General features: G+C 42.4%; 2 protein-coding genes across 2 annotated transcripts; both read left to right on the forward strand.

Moving 5' to 3' along the window:
* Window positions 1-258: 258 nt before the first annotated feature.
* Window positions 259-1389, forward strand: LOC117340504 (pre-mRNA-splicing factor CWC22 homolog). The gene has a single exon (XM_033902264.1). The coding sequence runs from the start codon at window positions 259-261 to the stop codon at window positions 1387-1389; it is 1131 nt and encodes a 376-aa protein (XP_033758155.1).
* An 11639-nt stretch (window positions 1390-13028) lies between these two features.
* Window positions 13029-14027, forward strand: LOC117340505 (putative deoxyribonuclease TATDN2). The gene has a single exon (XM_033902265.1). It carries the CDS (start codon window positions 13029-13031, stop codon window positions 14025-14027), a length of 999 nt encoding a protein of 332 aa, XP_033758156.1.
* Window positions 14028-18755: the final 4728 nt, after the last annotated feature.

Raw genomic sequence — 18755 nt, forward strand, 5'->3', positions numbered from 1 at the left:
GTTGGTGTACTTGAGGGAAACAGAGGGGGCAATAACCTCTGATACTTTAAGTAGAGTTCTGAAGACAGACCCCAGTCAGGACCTTTTAAATCTTATAGATTTTGAGGTAAGGCCAGCTACATTACAGGTCCCCGACGCGGGATTTATAGATATGACAGGCATACATCGCTGGAATCCCTCGGGCCCTACATCTGTCCCTATGTTACAACCACATGTTGGAACAGAAATCTTAACCCCGGAAAAATCAACCAGAACATAATGAGGCCAGACAGCAGTATGTTCTCAGATTTGGTTAGGGGTGCGAGGCAGGGAATGGAAACAGGGTCACCGGGTGCAAAATGTAAACCCAATGAGGATAAGGGTTATAGCTGGGAAAGGACGGGATGGACGTTTGATTCGAAACTACGGCCTTCTCACACAGAGCCCTCAAAAACAACAAGACTGTTTAACAAGGACTGTCTACTTAAGGATTCCTCACTATCATCGGGAGAGAGCAGTGTTGCAGATTTGGAGAGGAGACTATCGAATCTGCGTATGTCAACTGACAATTTGATTTTTAATCAAACTAAGCAGGAGCCTCCATCCAAGTCTGACAGGAGTCTCAAACAGGAGCCATTATCAGCATCTTTGTTCAAGTCTGCTGAGGAAATAAAAAGGCAACTGATTGAGCAGCATGCTCAACAATTAGAATTAATTTTGCGGTTGGAGCATGCAGCATCTGGATCTCTGTCTAGGACAACAAAGCGGTCTTGTAGATCACTTAAGCAGGAGGATGTCAACAAAGAAAAAGGACATACTGATTTATCTGCTAGGCCTTCTAGGTCTATTAATAAGGGTAAGTCTGATGTAAAACCTACACTGTCCATTTCTAGGATGTCCATGGAATCCGGTATGCAGGGTCAGACAGATCGGTGTTCTACATCAGCATCTGTCGACACCAGGTCCCCGTCTCACACAAGGTCACTGAAGGGTCATAAAGGTGACCGATACTCTAGACACCGTCGCCAGTCACCTAGGACTACAACCTCGCATGGTAAGTCTGAAATCCAGGATTCGCGTACGCGTAAAGGTTCCAGAGACTCGAGGTCTTCTCGATCAGAGTTCAAGGTCACGCGCGCGAAAGGGTCAAGGTCGGACAAACAACAAAGGTCGCGATCGAGGTCATCAAGCTCGTCCTCGCCAGAGGGGAGGTACTTATCTGACAAAAGTCAGCATAAGAAACACAAATCCTTTAAATCGCGATATCAAAAAGTAAGCGCGGGGGAAAAAAGTCAAAATTATACTTTAGTTCTTCGAAGGATTCCTCCAACAGCAGTTCTGAGGAAGGAAGTCTGGAGCGGTTTTCTAAATCGCGAAGGGGTAACCCAACAAAGTTACCCAAAAACCTGAAGTATGATGGGAAAACAAACTGGCTTTCGATTTGGTGCCAAAGAGCTGAAGGAAACCTTTAAAGCTAAGTTTCAGCAAGCCCAACAGAAGCAGGATGAATCACTTGAAGACTGGGCTGATAGAGTGATGACTTTGGCTACACCAGCATTTAGAGATTTGCCAGACAAGTATGCTCATCGGGAGGCAATCTCAAAATTTTGTCAGGGTTGTGTGGGCAAAGAGGCAGGGAAGCACGCTTGTTTTGCTAACCCTGGACAAGGTAAAACAGCACCAATACATCACTCAGGCTGTGGACGGCAAGTCTAAAAAGAAGGCAAAAGATGAAGTTACCATCAATGCGGTGGAGTCCCTGTCACAGGCCAAGGTAGAAACAATGATAGAGAAGGCTCTAAGTCGTTTTACCGACAAATTCACCCAAGGCTAAGGAGGACAGGAAGGAGAAGACAACACAATCTTCTAACAGCGCCTGTTTCTTCTGTAAGAAAACAGGTCATTTCAAGAAAGATTGCGACAAGTATAAGAAATGGCTACAAAAGAAAAAGGATGGGGATACAGATAACTCCACACCAGATTTAAACACCAAAGGTTCAGGTGTGTAGGCCAAACCCCTGAGCCAGGACAAGATGGCCGTCCAAAAGGAACAGAGTCTTCTAAACTCTCTCAGCCAGAAAAAACCTGCTGTTGTGGCGTTACACGCACTTTAGGCTACGGAGGTTTGTGGGACTTTTAGTCCCAATTGAAGTACTGGGACACCCCGTCCCACTAAGGATAATTGGACTTTTAGTACCGATTCAAGCATTTACTAAGGATTATGGAACCCGTCTCATTAAGGATAATGGGACATTTAGTTCCAATTCAAGCATTGGGACACCAGGTCCCACTAAGGATTATGGGACACCCCGTCCTACTAAGGATAATGGGACTTTTAGTCACAATTCAAGAATTGGGACACCCCGTCCTAATAAGGACATTGGGTTATCCCGTCCCAATAAGAACACTGGGACACTTAGTTGTAGTAAGGACATTAGGTCTTACGGATCAAACAAGGACCATGGGACTTCTAGTCTCAAACAGGATACAGCTTCAGAGGTGGAGATAGTACAGGTATTTAGGGTACGTCCAGGATCATCATCCATACCGATAATCGTCGGGGACGTCCCAATCACAGCAAGGATGGACTCTGGAGCAGAGATAACTATTCTGTCAGCAGCAATATATGATAGACTGGGAAAAAAACCAGGCATGTATATGGCGGACCAGGATTCGGCTATGAACGGCTTCATTACTAAACCTATCTGTATGAGACTAGGGAATCACTCATTCCAACACGGAGTTTATGTAGCACCAATAAACGAGGAAATGTTATTGGGTCATGATCTTCTTCACCACTGGGGAGCGATTCATGACATGCAGACAGACACACTCATTCTAGAGGATGAACGGATTCCAAACTCTACAAAATTTAGGGATGATAAGCCTGTAGTCGCCAGAGTCACAACTACCAGACGAATTGTTGTACCTCCTAACTCTGTAGTAAGAGTGTTGGGGAAAATGGATTGTCCGTTGAATGACTACTTTATTGAATCTTTCAACGATCTTGGTTTATCCGTCCCCCGTACGGTGCGGAATTCCAATACAACTCCTGTAGTATGTTTAGTCAACCCAAGCAACAACTTTAAAACAGTTAAGCAGGGATAAATCATTGCTAATGCATATGAAGTGGACAAGATACTTCAGGAACCCCATACCCAATCAGTGAGTATCCATAGCAGAAATTCTGATCCAGAGGCAACTAATGTGGACAGGAAGTTCAGCAAAGAGGCAACTAATGTGGACCCAGAACTTGTCAAGGGGATTTCTAATCCCGAAGTCCATAAGGTATTGCTACCGGACACGGTGATACAGAATTTACCGTCTCATTTGAGGACCGTATTTGAGGACTCCACCAAGCATCTTACAGCAGATCAAGCTACACAACTAAAGTGCCTGCTGGGCAACTACAGCGAAGTGTTTGCGGAAGCTGATTTTGACTTGGGAAGTTTTACGGAAATCGAACATCAGATTGACACAGGGGATGCTAAACCGATTAAACAGAGAATGCGGCGTACTCCAGCCTGTTTTGTAGGGGAAGAGGAGGCACATCTTAAAAAGATGGTGGACGCCGGTGTCATACAGGAATCTGTTTCGGAATGGGCATCAGCACCCGTTTTGATAAGAAAACGGGATGGGTCAGTTCGTTGGTGTATAGATTATCGGGCATTAAATTATGTTACCATTAAGGACACATTTCCTTTACCACTCGTGGAGGATTGTTTAGACACCCTGGCAGGTAGTGTTTGGTTTTCAAAACTAGACGCCAATTCTGCCTACTGGCAGGTAAAGACCAACGAACCAGACCGTAAGAAAACAGCATTTTTGACACAGTATGTGCTGTTTGAACACGTTAGGATGGGATTTGGATTAACAAATGCACCAGCAACATTCTCTCGTGTCGTCAATCTGATACTTAGGGGACTAACTTGGAAAACCGTGTTGGCCTTTTTGGACGACATTTTGGTTTTAGGTAGTAGCTTTGAGGATCATCTGAGGAATCTCTCGCAGGCATTAGAACGTTTCAGGACCTATGGTATGAAACTTAAGCCAAGGAAATGTCTATTCTTCCAACCGGAAGTAGAATTCTTAGGAAGGATGGTCAGTTCAAATCAAATTGCAGTAGCTGACAAGGACACAAGTGCTGTAAGAAACTGGCCAACTCCAACTTGCAGTAAGGATGTTGAAAGGCTTCTTGGGTTTGTAAACTACCATAGAACGTTCATAAGGGACTTAGCGGAAATTGCACACCCTCTCTATGGTTTAATCGGAAAGAATAAATTAATGTGGGTGATAAGTCATCAGAAGGCCTTTGAGAGACTAACGGAAATTCTCACGCAACCACCAGTATTGGCTCTACCCAATAAAACGGATCATTTTATCCTGGACACTGATGCTTCAGACGTCGCTATTGGGGGAGTACTAAGTCAAGTGCAAGGAAATGAGGAGAAAGTAATTGCTTTTAGCAGTTTTTCTCTAACAGCAGAACAGAAAAATTACTGCACCACACGTAAGGAGTTGTTGAGCATAGTCAGGTTCACTCGACAGTTTAAACACTACCTATTAGGTAAACAGTTTACCGTCCGGACAGATCATTCAAGTCTTACTTGGCTCTTACGGTTTAAGGAACCACAGGGACAACTGGCACGATGGATGGAGGAGCTTGCACAGTATCACATGATCGTCAAGCATAGGTCAGGAGTTAAGCACGGAAATGCGGATGCACTCTCACGAGTTCCGGACAGTCTTACTCGGTGTCCATCATATGTGGCAGGCATAAAGCCTGAGATGTTACAATGTGGAGGATGCCGTTACTGCAGAAGAGCTGACCGGCAATGGGGAGAATTTACCCAGGAAGTGGACGAAGCAATTGGTCTGTCTATGCAGTCCCAGGCGGGAAGGTCCGTACTTTATCCGGAGGGTGCGGAAATTATCTCTCATCAGGATGCACGTGGCAAACCGGTTATGGATAAAGTGGCTACCGTGCGTAGAGATAAACGAGTGGATCTTCTGGATGTTTCAACCAGACCAAGGGACTGTAGGAAAGGAAACCAAGGGTTTACTACAGATAAAGGGTCTAGTGTGGTGAAAGGTACCTTGCACTCGAATACATCAGTGGCAACAGTGGATCTGAGTTGTTTTCTAAACAACATATCAGACGGTCACTTGGGACTTAATGACGATGGTTCTAGCTTCGATATTGAACTTCAGAATAACACTTTGCATGTTCAAACATGTATTGTTAGATTAGCGAAAGAGCCTACAGCGGAGGAGCCATCTTGCTGGGGTTTCACATGCTGTGAACTCCAAATGGAGCAGGAAAAGGATCAGGACTTGAAATTCATCAGGGAATATCTGAAGGATGGAACAAAACCCGGAGAGGGTGAATTATTTTCATCATCTCCAGCTGGAAAGTACTACTGGATAAACAAGGAACTTTTCAAGCTTAAGGATGAGGTTTTGTATAGGAAAAAGCTAGACACTCAGGATTTGGAACTTGTAGTTCCTACGTCATTACAGGAAAGGGCAATGCAGTGGCACCATGACATTCCGTCATCGGGACATCAGGGAGTAGCCCGGACTAGGGCAAAAATTAAGGAAAAATTCTTCTGGGTACACCTTGCACGGGATGTGGAGTCTTATGTCTTGTCATGCGACACCTGTAACCGTAATAAAAAGAACAAATGTTACGGGAAGGTCCCACTAACAGAATACCAGGCAGGTGCACCAATGGAACGGGTGCATATAGACTTCTTGGGTCCCCTACCCAAGACCTCCAACTGAAATCAACACTGTCTAATGATGGTTGATCAGTTTACCAAGTGGGTAGAATGTGTTCCATTACCATCTCAAAAGGCTGAGGTTACTGCGAAAGCCGCTATCGACGAGTTCTTCTCGCGGTTTGGTTATCCATTCAAGTTGTTTTCGGACCAGGGGCGCAACTTTGAGAGCAAATTGTTTGAGGCTCTCTGTAAAGCGTTGCAGATCCATAAGGCTAGGACAACGCCGTACAGACCCTCGTCAAACGGACAAGTAGAGCGGTATAATCGTACCTTGATGGACGCCGTACGTTGCTTTCTAAGCAAAATTCAGAACCGATGGGATGAACATTTACAGCAGATTGCGGGAGCGATACGGTCATCTGTAAACCGTAGTACAGGATTTACCCCTAACATGTTAATGTTGGGAAGGGAGGTAAATGTTCCAGCACATCTTATGTTTCCCAATACATTGGTTAAGGCGGAGGACACAGATGAATATGTTTCTGGATTGACAAGGAACATTAAGCAAGCCCATCGGGTAGCTAGGGAAAACCTCAAGTCGTCGCTTAAGCGAATGAAGAGAAACTACGATTTGAGAGTTTTACTGAGGCCATACACAGAAGGGGATATAGTATATATTTTAGATACAGCGGTTACCAAAGGTAAGTGCAGGAAACTATGCTCTCCATGGAAGGGTCCTGGTATCATCATAAAGAAGATTACGCCATATCTCTACAGAGTCAAACTAATGAATCTCAATGTTCGTGGCTAATCATGACAGGATGATGCCTTGTAGGGACAGAAAGATACCAGCATGGATTACAGCATACAAAGCACAACCTGTGGGAGATAACAACCCCGCTAGGGATCTTGAGGAAGATACAGGGGAATACTGTATCTGTAGGCAGCCATGGACCGGTCAATTTATGATCCAGTGTGATCATTGCTCGGAATGGTTTCATGGATCCTGTGTCAATATCACGGCTACAGACGCGTTGGACATTGACCGGTACAAATGTAAAACGTGCTGTGAGATTTAGGATCAAGATATGCTTTTCTGTGTTTCAGATATGGCCGACAATACATTTGATGTTGAGGTTGACGGACTTTTAGCCCGTGGTCTCTACCATCCCCCTGCGAGGGACTTGGCGGAGAGACTAGCCTTGGCATTGCCTCGCCAGCAGGAAAGGTTGGAGGACCTGCTACGAAGGATGGCGTTACTGGTATGGGACAAGCTGGACCATGCCAGTGGAAAGAGAGCCAGAAGTACCGCCGCTGGCTCATGGACTTGGCAAAGGCTCTGGACACCCTCCAGATGGTGGACAGGAACTGGATTCAGCGAAATGTATGAGAGCTCCCATGCAAATCGGCCAAACCCGTTCAAGATCACCATACTGGGGATATGACGCGGGATATCCGATTGGCAGATAATCCAGCGTTAGAGTGCCATCGGGAGGATGTAGGTGGGGGAACAAAGGACCAGGAGGAAGTACTGGATCTGTTGGAAGAGAGCCCAATGGAGTTTAGCCTTTCTATTCCGGAGGCTTCAGCACCTTCACCGGAGACCAGGAAGACTCTCTCTCTTTCTCCAGACCCACCAATACTGATGGTAGCACTGCCCAAGTGGTCCCCCATCAAGGCCCCGAGGAGATTGTCACGTCCAGAAAAGACCTCAAGGACTTCTAGCCCGCGAGGAACACTCGAAAGCTTGGAAGCGTCTGGAACTTCTAGTTCCCAGCATGGATCAACCCAGCTGAAGAGTGTGGTGAGAACTTCTAGTTCTCTTGGGAAGAGGAAATTCGGACCCGTATCTGCGGCGGCAGGGAGTAGCGACAAGAAGGACAAGAGGGGAGGACACCCGGCTACCCAGTCTTCATCCGGAACACGAAAGCCGAAAGTGAAGAGGTGTTGGGTTCCCGATTGCCAGGAAGTAAATAGGTACCAGAAACCTCATGCGTTCCGGTGCCATTTACCAATAATGTTTCACACGTTTGAATGAAATGAATTAGTGTGAAATTACTTTCTCCCGTGGGTAGTCCACTAGGTGGCGGTGTGCAATCAAGTACGTGTACCCGAGTATAGTCGGGTATAGTCGGGTACACGTGCTGTATGATCAGTTCAGGCAGCGCACCGGGCGAGGACAGACGTTAATCCGTGTTCGTACCGTTCTGGGCTTATATATACACGTGGCAATGAGCTTGAGTGAGGAGGAAAACGTTTCACGTACGACAGAACCTAAGACGGTTTCAGATCCGTCTATGAGAGAACTCTTTGAAGCTATCAATAGTAGCCAGGAGGTTTTTGAGAACCAAATTGCCAATTTACGCACAGAAATTTCGGCCAAAAGTACCATAAAAGATATAGAATTTAAGAGACTTAAAGACGGTATAGAATTGGACTGGAAGAGGAACGGCAATAAGGACCAATTCAAGTTTAATTCTGATGTGGTGGATACTCTCAAACAGGCTGTGTGGGGGCTACAAAACGAAAAGTTTTAATATTGTGAGGAGTTATTATCCAAGGTTATAGCAGATATAGAGGAGCGTAATAGACATATTAGACTGGCTGACCGGTCAGAGTTTGGGTGGGATACCGTTAAGCACTATATTGCTGACCCTATTGCTAAGGACGCAGATGATTTAAAGAAGATTTACAAAGCAGAAGCCGACGCAAAAAAGGAGAAAAACAAAAAAGAACTCTTGTCTAAACGTCAGCAGCGCCGTTCCGGAGATGTTAGACCGGCGCCCTATCCGAGTTTTGCTGTGGGGGCTCCTACTTCCGGTGGTGGTCAGCTTGGTGTTCACGGAGGAGGAAATCAGCTTTTTCGTGGGCAAAGGAAAGCATGGACATACGGGACATGTTACGGATGTGGCCAACCGGGGCATTTCAGGAGGGATTGTCCGGTCCTTGTTGGAACAGACGGAAAAATCAACCCGCAACCGAAGTAGCTGTGACGCAGTATCTTCGACGAATCTTGGTACTACTGCAGGGAAACGGACAAGGCACAGAATTTGATGCTAGATAAGTATCTCAATTTAAACATAGATAGTAGAAATGACAATTTGTTGGGTGATCATGAAATAGAGTTCACCGATGATTATTTTGAGTATGAGCAAGGGCTTACATGATGGTCTAGGGGGTCATAGTGATAGACAAGAATGTAGCGTGCAGAGTGAACAGGTTAAATCAGATTTAATTTTGTCCGGATTTGTTCCTAAGGCAGAAAAATCATTGTGGATGCCAGTTCAGTGTCTTATTTTTTGGGGGGACAAGATTGATACTGAGGAGGGTTCATTATCTATTCCAGATCATAGGATTGTTAGGGCTAAGTCTTGTATAGCAGATTTAATTAAGGTTTCGGAGCAAGGTCGTTCAGTACATGTGAAGAAAGTGGCAAAATGTGTAGGTCATCTTAGTTCGATGTCCCTTGTATTTGGTAGTATCACATAGTTAATGACTCGGAGTATGAACATGCAGATAGCGAGTACATTTTCATGGAATGACCAGGTGTTTGTCAATGAACAATCTAAGGAAGAGGTTAAGTTTTGGGACAAAAACATTTGTGTTCGAAATAGTTGTCCATTAAAAGTTGAGTCTAAATGTCATCGACTTGTTTGGACTTCGGATGCAAGTTCAACAGGATATGGTGGTTATTGTGTTGTGTCTTCAGCAGTTGTATCCCAAGGTTTAATGGAGGGAATGTGATATGAGTCGTAGCTCTACATGGAGGGAGCTAACAGCTGTTTCCCAAGTGTTGAAATCACTCGTTCAGTTTTTGGAAGGGTAGCGAGTAAAATGGTTTTCAGATAATCAAGGTGTTGTTTCTATTGTTGAAAAGGGCAGTATGAAGCCAGAATTACAGTCTATAGCACTTGGTATATTTGAAGTATGTTGTACTAATAATATTAGGTTAGAGATGGCATGGGTACCTCGTTTAGAAAATGAACGAGCTGATTATTTGAGTAGAATTGATGATCCGGATGATTGGAGATATTCAATCAGCTTGATAAGCTTTGGGGTACTTTCGAAGTTGATTGGTTTGCATCTTATTATAACAAGAAGCATGAGGTTTGTTACTCCAGGTTTTGGAATCCAGGATCAGCAGGTATGGATGCCTTTGCAGTGGATTGGGCCGGTAGGAATGGGTGGTTTGTACCACCTGTGTATTTGATTACCAGAGTACTGTTTTATATGGAACAATGTCAGGCTTATGGTACTTTGATTATTCCTGATTGGAAATCAGGGAGGTTTTGGCCGATTTTGTACCCAAAGGGAGATGGTTTTGTGACAGCAGTACTAGTGAAGGATGTAAGGTTTTTGCCTCAAACAGAAAATGTTTGTTTACGTGCAAGGGGAAGTAACTCTGTGTTTAGTGAGAGAAAGCTTCCTTTTCGGTTGTTAGCTCTGTATATAGACTTTCGTTAGTTGGAGAAAACTTTACTGTTTTTTGTAAATGTAATAATAGAATTACAAGCATACATGGAATTTGTTCAGTGGCATTATGGTGCTTTCCACAACGATGGAAGTGAATAGAGTCTGTATGACTAGTGCAATATTATTATTGGTCGAGTTTGTATAACTCATGATCATGAAGCCTTTGTGCTTGATTGGTTTGTATAACCATGTTGCTAGCTGTATGCTAGTTTGGAGATTATTGTCAAAGTGATATTTGATAATTTTGCGTTGTTTGACAACGTTGGATTTACGATTATATATACATTTATGAGTTAGATTATTATTTTGTTTTTTTAAGTACTGTGTTTACGAATGAAGCATTTGTGCTTGATTGGTTTGTATAACCACATATTGCTAGCTGGAGGCTAGTTTGGACTCCTTTGTTTTGGTTATCAATTGTTTTATATTATTTTGATTAAAGTTAAAACCTGGATATTTATTTGTGTTTTTTTTTTTTTTTTATTATAAATTTATTTTTTCAGAATAATCAAAAAGAGATTATACAACTGTCACCATGTTTGAGAAGTTTGGCGAAAGGATTACCAGAATTGTTATTAAATGCAAAAGCGGATAAACTGTTCAAAAATATTATTATGGTTTTCAAAAATGGAGTAATTGGGCTAAAGCTAATAATGTAGTTGTGTTTCCTGTGAAGCCACTACAACTTTGTTTGTTTTGTAAATTTTTGGTTTTGAATGGTACTAAGCAAAGTGTATTAACAGAAATTTTTTACAGTGTTCGATGGGCACATCAGTTAGTCGGTGTGGTTTCTCTCACGGATAACAGTCTTGTAAAAAATGTTTTTGAAGGAGCGAAAAGGAAGGTTGCAAGACCGATTGTTAAAAAAGATGTTATCACTGTGGAAATTCTGGAGAAGTTGTATAACAAATATTTTGATCCCAATGATTTGTTGTCACAGAGAATTATTACGATCTCCTTATTATGTTATCAGGGTTCTTGAGGAGTGCAGAAGTGCTATTTCTGATGAGGTGCGATGTGAAGCTGTCCTCCACTCACATGGAAATTTTTATAGAGAAACCCAAAACCGATATTTATCGTGATGGAGCTTGGGTAGTTATAGCTAGGACAGGAACTAAATTGTGTCCTGTGAGCAACCTGGAATACCCTGCAGGTAGGGCGTAAGAATTGTACCTGCTGCCCCCATTGCATGATCGTAAGAGGCGACTAAATTTGGGATCTTATCTTTTCTCTTCTTGACAACTTTCTTCTTCCTAATGTCTCCCTTGACAATGCCTCACTTTTGGCCTTTAGTTGAGCGTTCGCCCCTGTGAGGAAGGTTTTGGGTTCTGTCCCCTAGCCGAGCCGAAATGGTAGTTGCTACTCCTGCTTAGCGCTCAGCATAGTTGGAGTGAAACGACTGGTTCGCCCGTTGTCAGTATAATGTGACCGGGTGGGGTGTGCTGCTGGGTGTCTTCGGCAGTATGCTTCAGTGAGTTAGCACTATAAATCGGCAAAAGTTCCGGCCTATCACAAGGAGACTTAACACGAACATACCGCAGCCTCCCAAAAAACACATACGCACTCATCACACGCATACATGTCGCACGCACGGGAGGCCGTCCTTAAATGACCTTAGATGTTAATAGGACGTTAAACAAAATAAACCAAACCAAAAAAGTAACCTGGAATTATATTTCAAGCTGGCCATGTTGGATGAGGGTAAACATGGAAGTTATTTTTAGGAATGTGACTAAGTGCCAAGGCAAATATGTGTTGAGAGATGGCAATAAACCTATGCTTTATAATAGGCTCCGTGAACAATTTATTGAATTTTATCAGCCTATTGTGCCAGATATTTCCATATATGGATTGCACAGTTTCAGAGCAGGGGGAGCAACTGCTGCAGCCTGTAATGGTGTTCCCGACAGGCTTTTCAAAAGGCATGGTCGTTGGCGGTCTGAGACTGCTAAAGACGGTTATGTGAAAGATAGTTTATCGGAAAGGCTCACAGTATCACAAAGATTAAGTTTATAATTGACATTAACTCACTGTTTTGGTGACGTTCGGTTAAATTGATATAGATTTAGTTGCTAAGTGGCTGGAGGATAGTGGTAGTATGTACAATTTGTACAAATTGTTTAACCTGTTTTTTTCCCCGTTCTTTTAGTTCATCGCACGGTGCGTTGTGGACAGTCTGTCTGTGTTTGTTGTTCATTGCCACCTGGACGGTGGCCTACGGGAGAAATAATGTTTCACACGTTTGAATGAAATGAATTAGTGTGAAATTACTTTCTCCCGTGGGTAGTCCACTAGGTGGCGGTGTGCAATCAAGTACGTGTACCCGAGTATAGTCGGGTGCACGTGCTGTATGTTCAGGCAGCGCACCGGGCGAGGACAGACGTTAATTTTCGTCTTGTTTAATTTTTTGTGTAAGGAAATGTAAGAATCTATAAGGTTAGGTTAGGTTATCAGTTACCATTTCATGTATAATTGAATAGCTTGGGGTTGCGATTTGGTACATGGATAATTTGATTACAAATTGTAAATTGTATTTGTAATATCATATGATTATTATTTATTATTAATGAATTGTTCATTAAATTCATCGCATGGTGCGTTGTGGACAGTCTGTCTGTGTTTGTTGTTCATTGCCACCTGGACGGTGGCCTACGGGAGAATCAATTTTTGACGAGAGGCTACCACCTGCTGAGCCAGAGGTCCTTATAATCCGTAAGAAGGCTCTCCAGCAAGCTGGTACATGGTTGTTATCACGTCCATGCTCATGGGAGGATTTGGTGAAGTTTGTCAAGATTCAGCGCCTCTTGACATCTACAGACAACTCCCATCATTTCCAGCACACAAGAGGAAGCTATGATAGCCATGTGCCAGCACCTGAAGTTCCCAGTTCCAAGGGAGTTTCAGTTGGAGCCCATCAACTCTGTTGCAGCACTGCTTCACTGGAAGGCCTTGTTGTTAATAGCAGCAAGGTTGGACACAGAGGAGAGGGAATACTGGAGGGAAATGTTTCCAGCACCACCAGGAATGCTGCCCCAGCGACAGAGGCCTCAGGCGTTCGATGCGCACTTTCATCTTGACAGGACACTGCACTCCATGGGTTTACCTCCACATGCCAGTCTCCGTGCCATTTTTAATGGCACGGTAGTGGAAGAAGACAAAGAGGTAGACGTGGTCGGGACCTGCGCATCGTTCTGCGATCCAGATACCTATCCTAGTGCTGAGCGTCTTTTAGACCTGCCTAGGGATATGGTTGTCGCTGTGAGACTCCATCCGAAGACAAAGTTCCAGAGCTTCCGAGAGGTTGACGACTGTTTCCGTCACTTGCGGAAACTAGTCCAGCAGGAGCGGGTAACCGCAGTTGGAGAGGTTGGACTGGATCATACTGTGCCGATGAGAGACTGGCATTACCAAATGGTGAACTTGCAAAAGATCCTACCCTTAGTGACGACCCGACATGTGCTCGTGCTTCACTGCCGTGGTATGAGCCATGACAACGGGACTGAGGTTTACATGTTGCTATTGAGTCTCGTGAGACAGGGAGTGTCGCGGGACCAGAGGATATATCTTCATTGTTTCAATGGAGATAGGTATGTCCTGGACCAATGGACTACGGCATTCCCAAACCTCTACTTGGGATTCACCAGGCTTGTGACCTCATTCACTCCACATCAGTCGGAGGCACTTAGGAAGGTGGAAGAGGGACGGATATTGCTGGAGACCGATGCCCCGTACTTTTCAGTTCGGGGGAGACCATGGTCAGCACCAAACCAGCTATACTCCGTAGCAGAATCTGTGGCAGCTGTACTCCAGATGACCCCAGAGCGACTCCTGGAGATCACCACAGCCAATTAACGCCAGGAGACTATTCCGCCAGTAGGTGAACAGCTAGTTTACCAGGATCACAACAGGACTAGGATTTTTAATCCTACCAGAAAATCCACTTAGCAGTTCCAGTCCAGTCCAGTCAGGATTTCTAATCTTGTCTGAGGTTTCCAGTCCAGTCAGGATTTCTAATCTTGTCTGAGAGTTCCAGTCCAGTCAGGATTTCTAATCTTGTCTGGGAGTTCCAGCTAGGAGTTTCTAACTCCTTCCAGTTCCAGTTCAGTGGTTCCATTTTGGGGTTTCTAACTCAGTTTAATGGTTCCAGTGGGGTTTCTAACCCTATCCAGCTAACCTGATTATTAGTAGGATTTTCAGATTCCGGTTAGTTCGTCTCAACCCAGAAGTTCAGCCCCACCAATCCAGTGGATTACCCCGGTGCTGCACTCCCCAGGATGGACTAGAGGCTTTCATCATAAGGTTGGGGGGGGGGGGGGGAGGAGTGTAGTGATCGGTGACTTGTATGTGTATACATGTGTGGTGGTGTGCGAGCTTGACTGTGTGAAGAGAAGCGTCTGAGCGACCCCGCGCATGCGTAGGAGACATTCGGGTGACAGACCTGCAGACATCTAACACGGACCAGAGCGCTATACCTACTTTAACGACTCAACCGCCTATATCTATCCAAGTTCAAGTACTAGGTAAGTGCTTCAGTGCTCCAAGAAACACTTGTAATTTTGTGTGCTAAAATAGTACTACAGTAAAATATTAAATAGCTGTCATTGTTGTAAATGATAGAACAGTTGTAGGGTACACTTGTGCATTTTTGTGGATCCGTATTAGGTTTTTTTAAAGTAATATCTATATAACACTTATATCTGACCAGCCATTTTACGTAGTTTTTCGTGTTCATGGGGACATTGAACACGTTACAAGTTACAGACGATATTTCTTCTGTGCCTGGTAAAGGTATGTGAGTTAATAGAGTTATGTTGTTGAGTTATCGCAGGGTTTATAGAACTTAAATTATATTTATTATACCATTGTTTATATGTGTTCGAGATTATCAAGCGAATTCCAGCAGTTACCAGCGAATACCAGCAATCGCTTCACGCGACTTTATTCCTATTTTAGCGGGCGATTCAAAACAGGTAGTCTGCGTTCGTCTGCGTCTGTAGTCAGTCTTGTTTGGTTAGGTGGGTGTCTAAGCGATGGACAAACAGGTGTTTCCTCAGTTCCAAAGCTTGTCATGTATTTATGTGTTAGGTTAGGTATAGTCTTTATGGGTGGGGATGGGTTTATGTAATTTAATGTGGGATTTTCGGTAATTTGTTCTTGTTAGTTGGGACGGACGGGGCATTTTTACAAAATAAGTGAGTTACTGATAGGATCTGCTGCTGAGGTTTTTGGTGTACTATCTAATGTTAGATGTTTATTATTATTTAGACAAATAGCAGAATTTACGGGATTATCTAAGGAATATTTTAGAATAATTATTATTATTAAATATTAAGGGAAATTGTTGTATTTTCACAGATTTCTGGAAGCTTTGAAGTTCTTATGAACAAAGTTTAAGTACATGTAGTTTTATTAGGTAGGATTTATTCTGCTGATGCTGAGTATAGTTCCATACACATATAGTTAAAAATGAGTGAAAATTATTTATTAGTTTATTTCTACAAATACTAGTTGAGAGTGATATTACACATTAGTTCAGTAGTTTGATTCCTGTGGTAGATTATTTACCATATTAATGTTAGTGTTAAAGTACCCAAGGTAATAGAAAGTTTGTATTTGCCAGTTAAGAATATTTATTGTTGTTATCAGTCAGTAAGTGTTACAGTTTTAGAGAGTGATTCAGGATATTAGTGAATACATAATTCATTAGTGTGGAACAGATATATATAGTTAAGAATGTGAGTTAAGAAACAATGTCATGTAAGAGAGGATGAAATTATTGTCATAAATGGAATCTTTTATGTCTCATAAATAAATGCCTAATTTACTGTAATTTGGTATCTTGGTTGTCTCATAGAAGTTATAAGCTATTCAGGTGTTTAATTGGTGCAAACTGAGTCGTCAGTTTAGGGTAGTTAGGCAAGAGTCTCCTACCCGTCCTTTATACTATTGTGGCGGTAGCCACGCTACCACAGGTTATTTTCAAGCGGAGTCAGGATACAGAGTCCTGACCACTTGACCGTCACAGTATTCTTCCTCTCAAAAGGCATAATTGCCTATTGCTTTATGAATAAACATGATACATTTGAGAACATCATATTGAAATATCTGTATCATAGTATTTCTAGATACACAAGAACAATCTTTTTTGTCAAAATCCAAGATTGCTGTCATTTTCCAAAACCATGTAAAATGTTATATACAAAAGTTTATTCGAATTTGAACCTCCAAATTTGAAGTCATTTGAAATAATGATACGAGACTGTTCAATCATAATTGGACCACAGATGAAAGGTAGCTTGAATATTGATGAGATGGCATTCAGTATTTTATGAAGACCAGAAGTGCCCATAAATACAGGATTCTTTGCCAGCATTAACAAAATGTTAACTGGTAATTAAAAGCCTTCTGGAAAGAACCATGATGGAAACATGACTGCAAATATTCAACATATTTTCTTTAAATATTTTAATATCCTCTTACTCTTTGCTACATATCTTTTCTCCTCAATGTTTTCAATTTCAAATCGTTCGACATCTTTCAATGGAAACCTGCATAAATGTATTTCATTTAATGAACACAAACATTTGGCATTGCGACAAAGCCAAACTTGCAAGTCAATGTAATACTGGGTACATACAATTTTAGTTTCCATCACTGAGGACTTTTATCAGGTACCAATATTTAGACCCCATAATGAAAAATAGCCCCCTTCCCCTGGCTTGTTTTAAATTCACCAATATTTTTTTAAATCAATTTCAGTTTGTATGCTTATTTTGTAAAATTCCATTAGTGTTATTCTGTAAATTCTCTACTTGGTTAACTGTGGCCAATTTGTCTATACAAAATCCTCCAGCCCCATTCACAAAATAGCGATATTGTCCGGGTGGGGTGTCCTGCTGGGTGTCTTCGGCAGTATGCTTCAGTGAGGTAGCACTATAAATCGGCAAAAGTTTCGGCCTATCACAAGGAGACTTAACACGGAAATACCTCCCAAAACACACATACGCATTCACTACACACATGCATGTCGCACGCACGGGAGGCCGTCCTTAAATGACCTTAGCTGTAAATAGGACGTTAAACAAAACCAAACCAAACCAGGTAGCACTATAAATCGGCAAAAGTTCCGGCTTATCACAAGGAGACTTAACACAAACATACCACAGCCTCCCAAAACTCACATGCGCACTCCTCTCACGCATACACATTTCGCACGCACGGGAGGCCGTCCTTAAATGACCTTAGCTGTTAATAGAACGTTAAACAAAATAAACCAAACCAAACCAATCCAGAAACTTGTAGATTTGACAAGAGAATTAGTCATCGAAACAACGGAAATGATACCACATGTTACAAACACCACAGGAAATACTCCTGTCTGTTAGATCCACATCTTCTTTAATCTGTTGATTGCAAGTAGGGCAAAAGAAGACTGTATCTAAACTTCCATTGTTGTCAACTTCCATGGATTCTTCTTCCTGGGTAATGACCTCATCCTGTATTGCCCGTGTTTGAATTTCTGGTTTGATGAAGTTGACTATGCAATATGCTATATCTACAAGCAATTCATTGTAATAAACAGAATCAAAGAAAAAAAATCGTGGAATGACCCATTATATGTGTGTATTGACATACACACCATGGTCTGTTTGTTAATGCCATTTGACCTTGTAGAGCCCTTTTTTTCAAAGTTGGGGATTGGTTTTGGTAAGAAAACTAGGTAAATAACATGTACAAAATGAATTACAAATTCCACACTTTTCCACCATGGGACACTTAATCTCCAGTAACCAATCTCCACAATAAGAGCATGAAATTAGTAAATTTGAACTGGCTCCAAGTAATGTGAAAAAAAATTCTACCAAAATCCCACAGAAGTTACATTTTTATGATGTTTACAGTACAATTTCAAAAAAATTTCCTTGGCAACAGGAATAATTCAGTGATCTGGTGTTAGGATTAACTGAAGTTATACCCCATGATATTCTTAAGAGGCTCAACATTAAAATAGGATTTTTTTTATATGAAGTAACTTTTGTATGCACTGCATAGAAGTTTGATGCTGTTATTCTGCATGGCCTCATCTCAGTCCAGTGGTTGTTGCCTGACTAACAAACAGTACCCTCCTGAATTGCCTGAACTTCATTGGATGCCAGCTCCTCTGTTGATGTAGAAAGCAATGCCTCCATCTTAAATTTACTGTTTATCTTTGGTTGTTCTGACACCTTAAGGACACATTGTTCCTTTTTTGCTGTGACTTGCCTTTTAAAATGAAAAAAATGGTGAAAAATGATTATATATTTCCCTCTTACAGATTTTGTAAATTTTGTGTCTTATTGACATCGATCCTTAAGTCAAGATAAAGGTTTGGTTTGGTTTGGTTTATTTTATTTAACGTCCTATTAACAGCTAAGGTCATTTAAGGACGGCCTCCCGTGCGTGCGAAATGTATGCGTGTGATGAGTGCGTATGTGTGTTTTGGGAGGCTGTGGTATGTTTGTGTTAAGTCTCCTTGTGATAGGCCGGAATTTGGTTTTGTTTATTTTGTTTAACGTCCTATTAACAGCTAAGGTCATTTAA

Source organism: Pecten maximus, chromosome 13 (genome assembly GCF_902652985.1).
Source record: "Pecten maximus chromosome 13, xPecMax1.1, whole genome shotgun sequence".
NCBI lineage: Eukaryota > Metazoa > Mollusca > Bivalvia > Pectinida > Pectinidae > Pecten > Pecten maximus.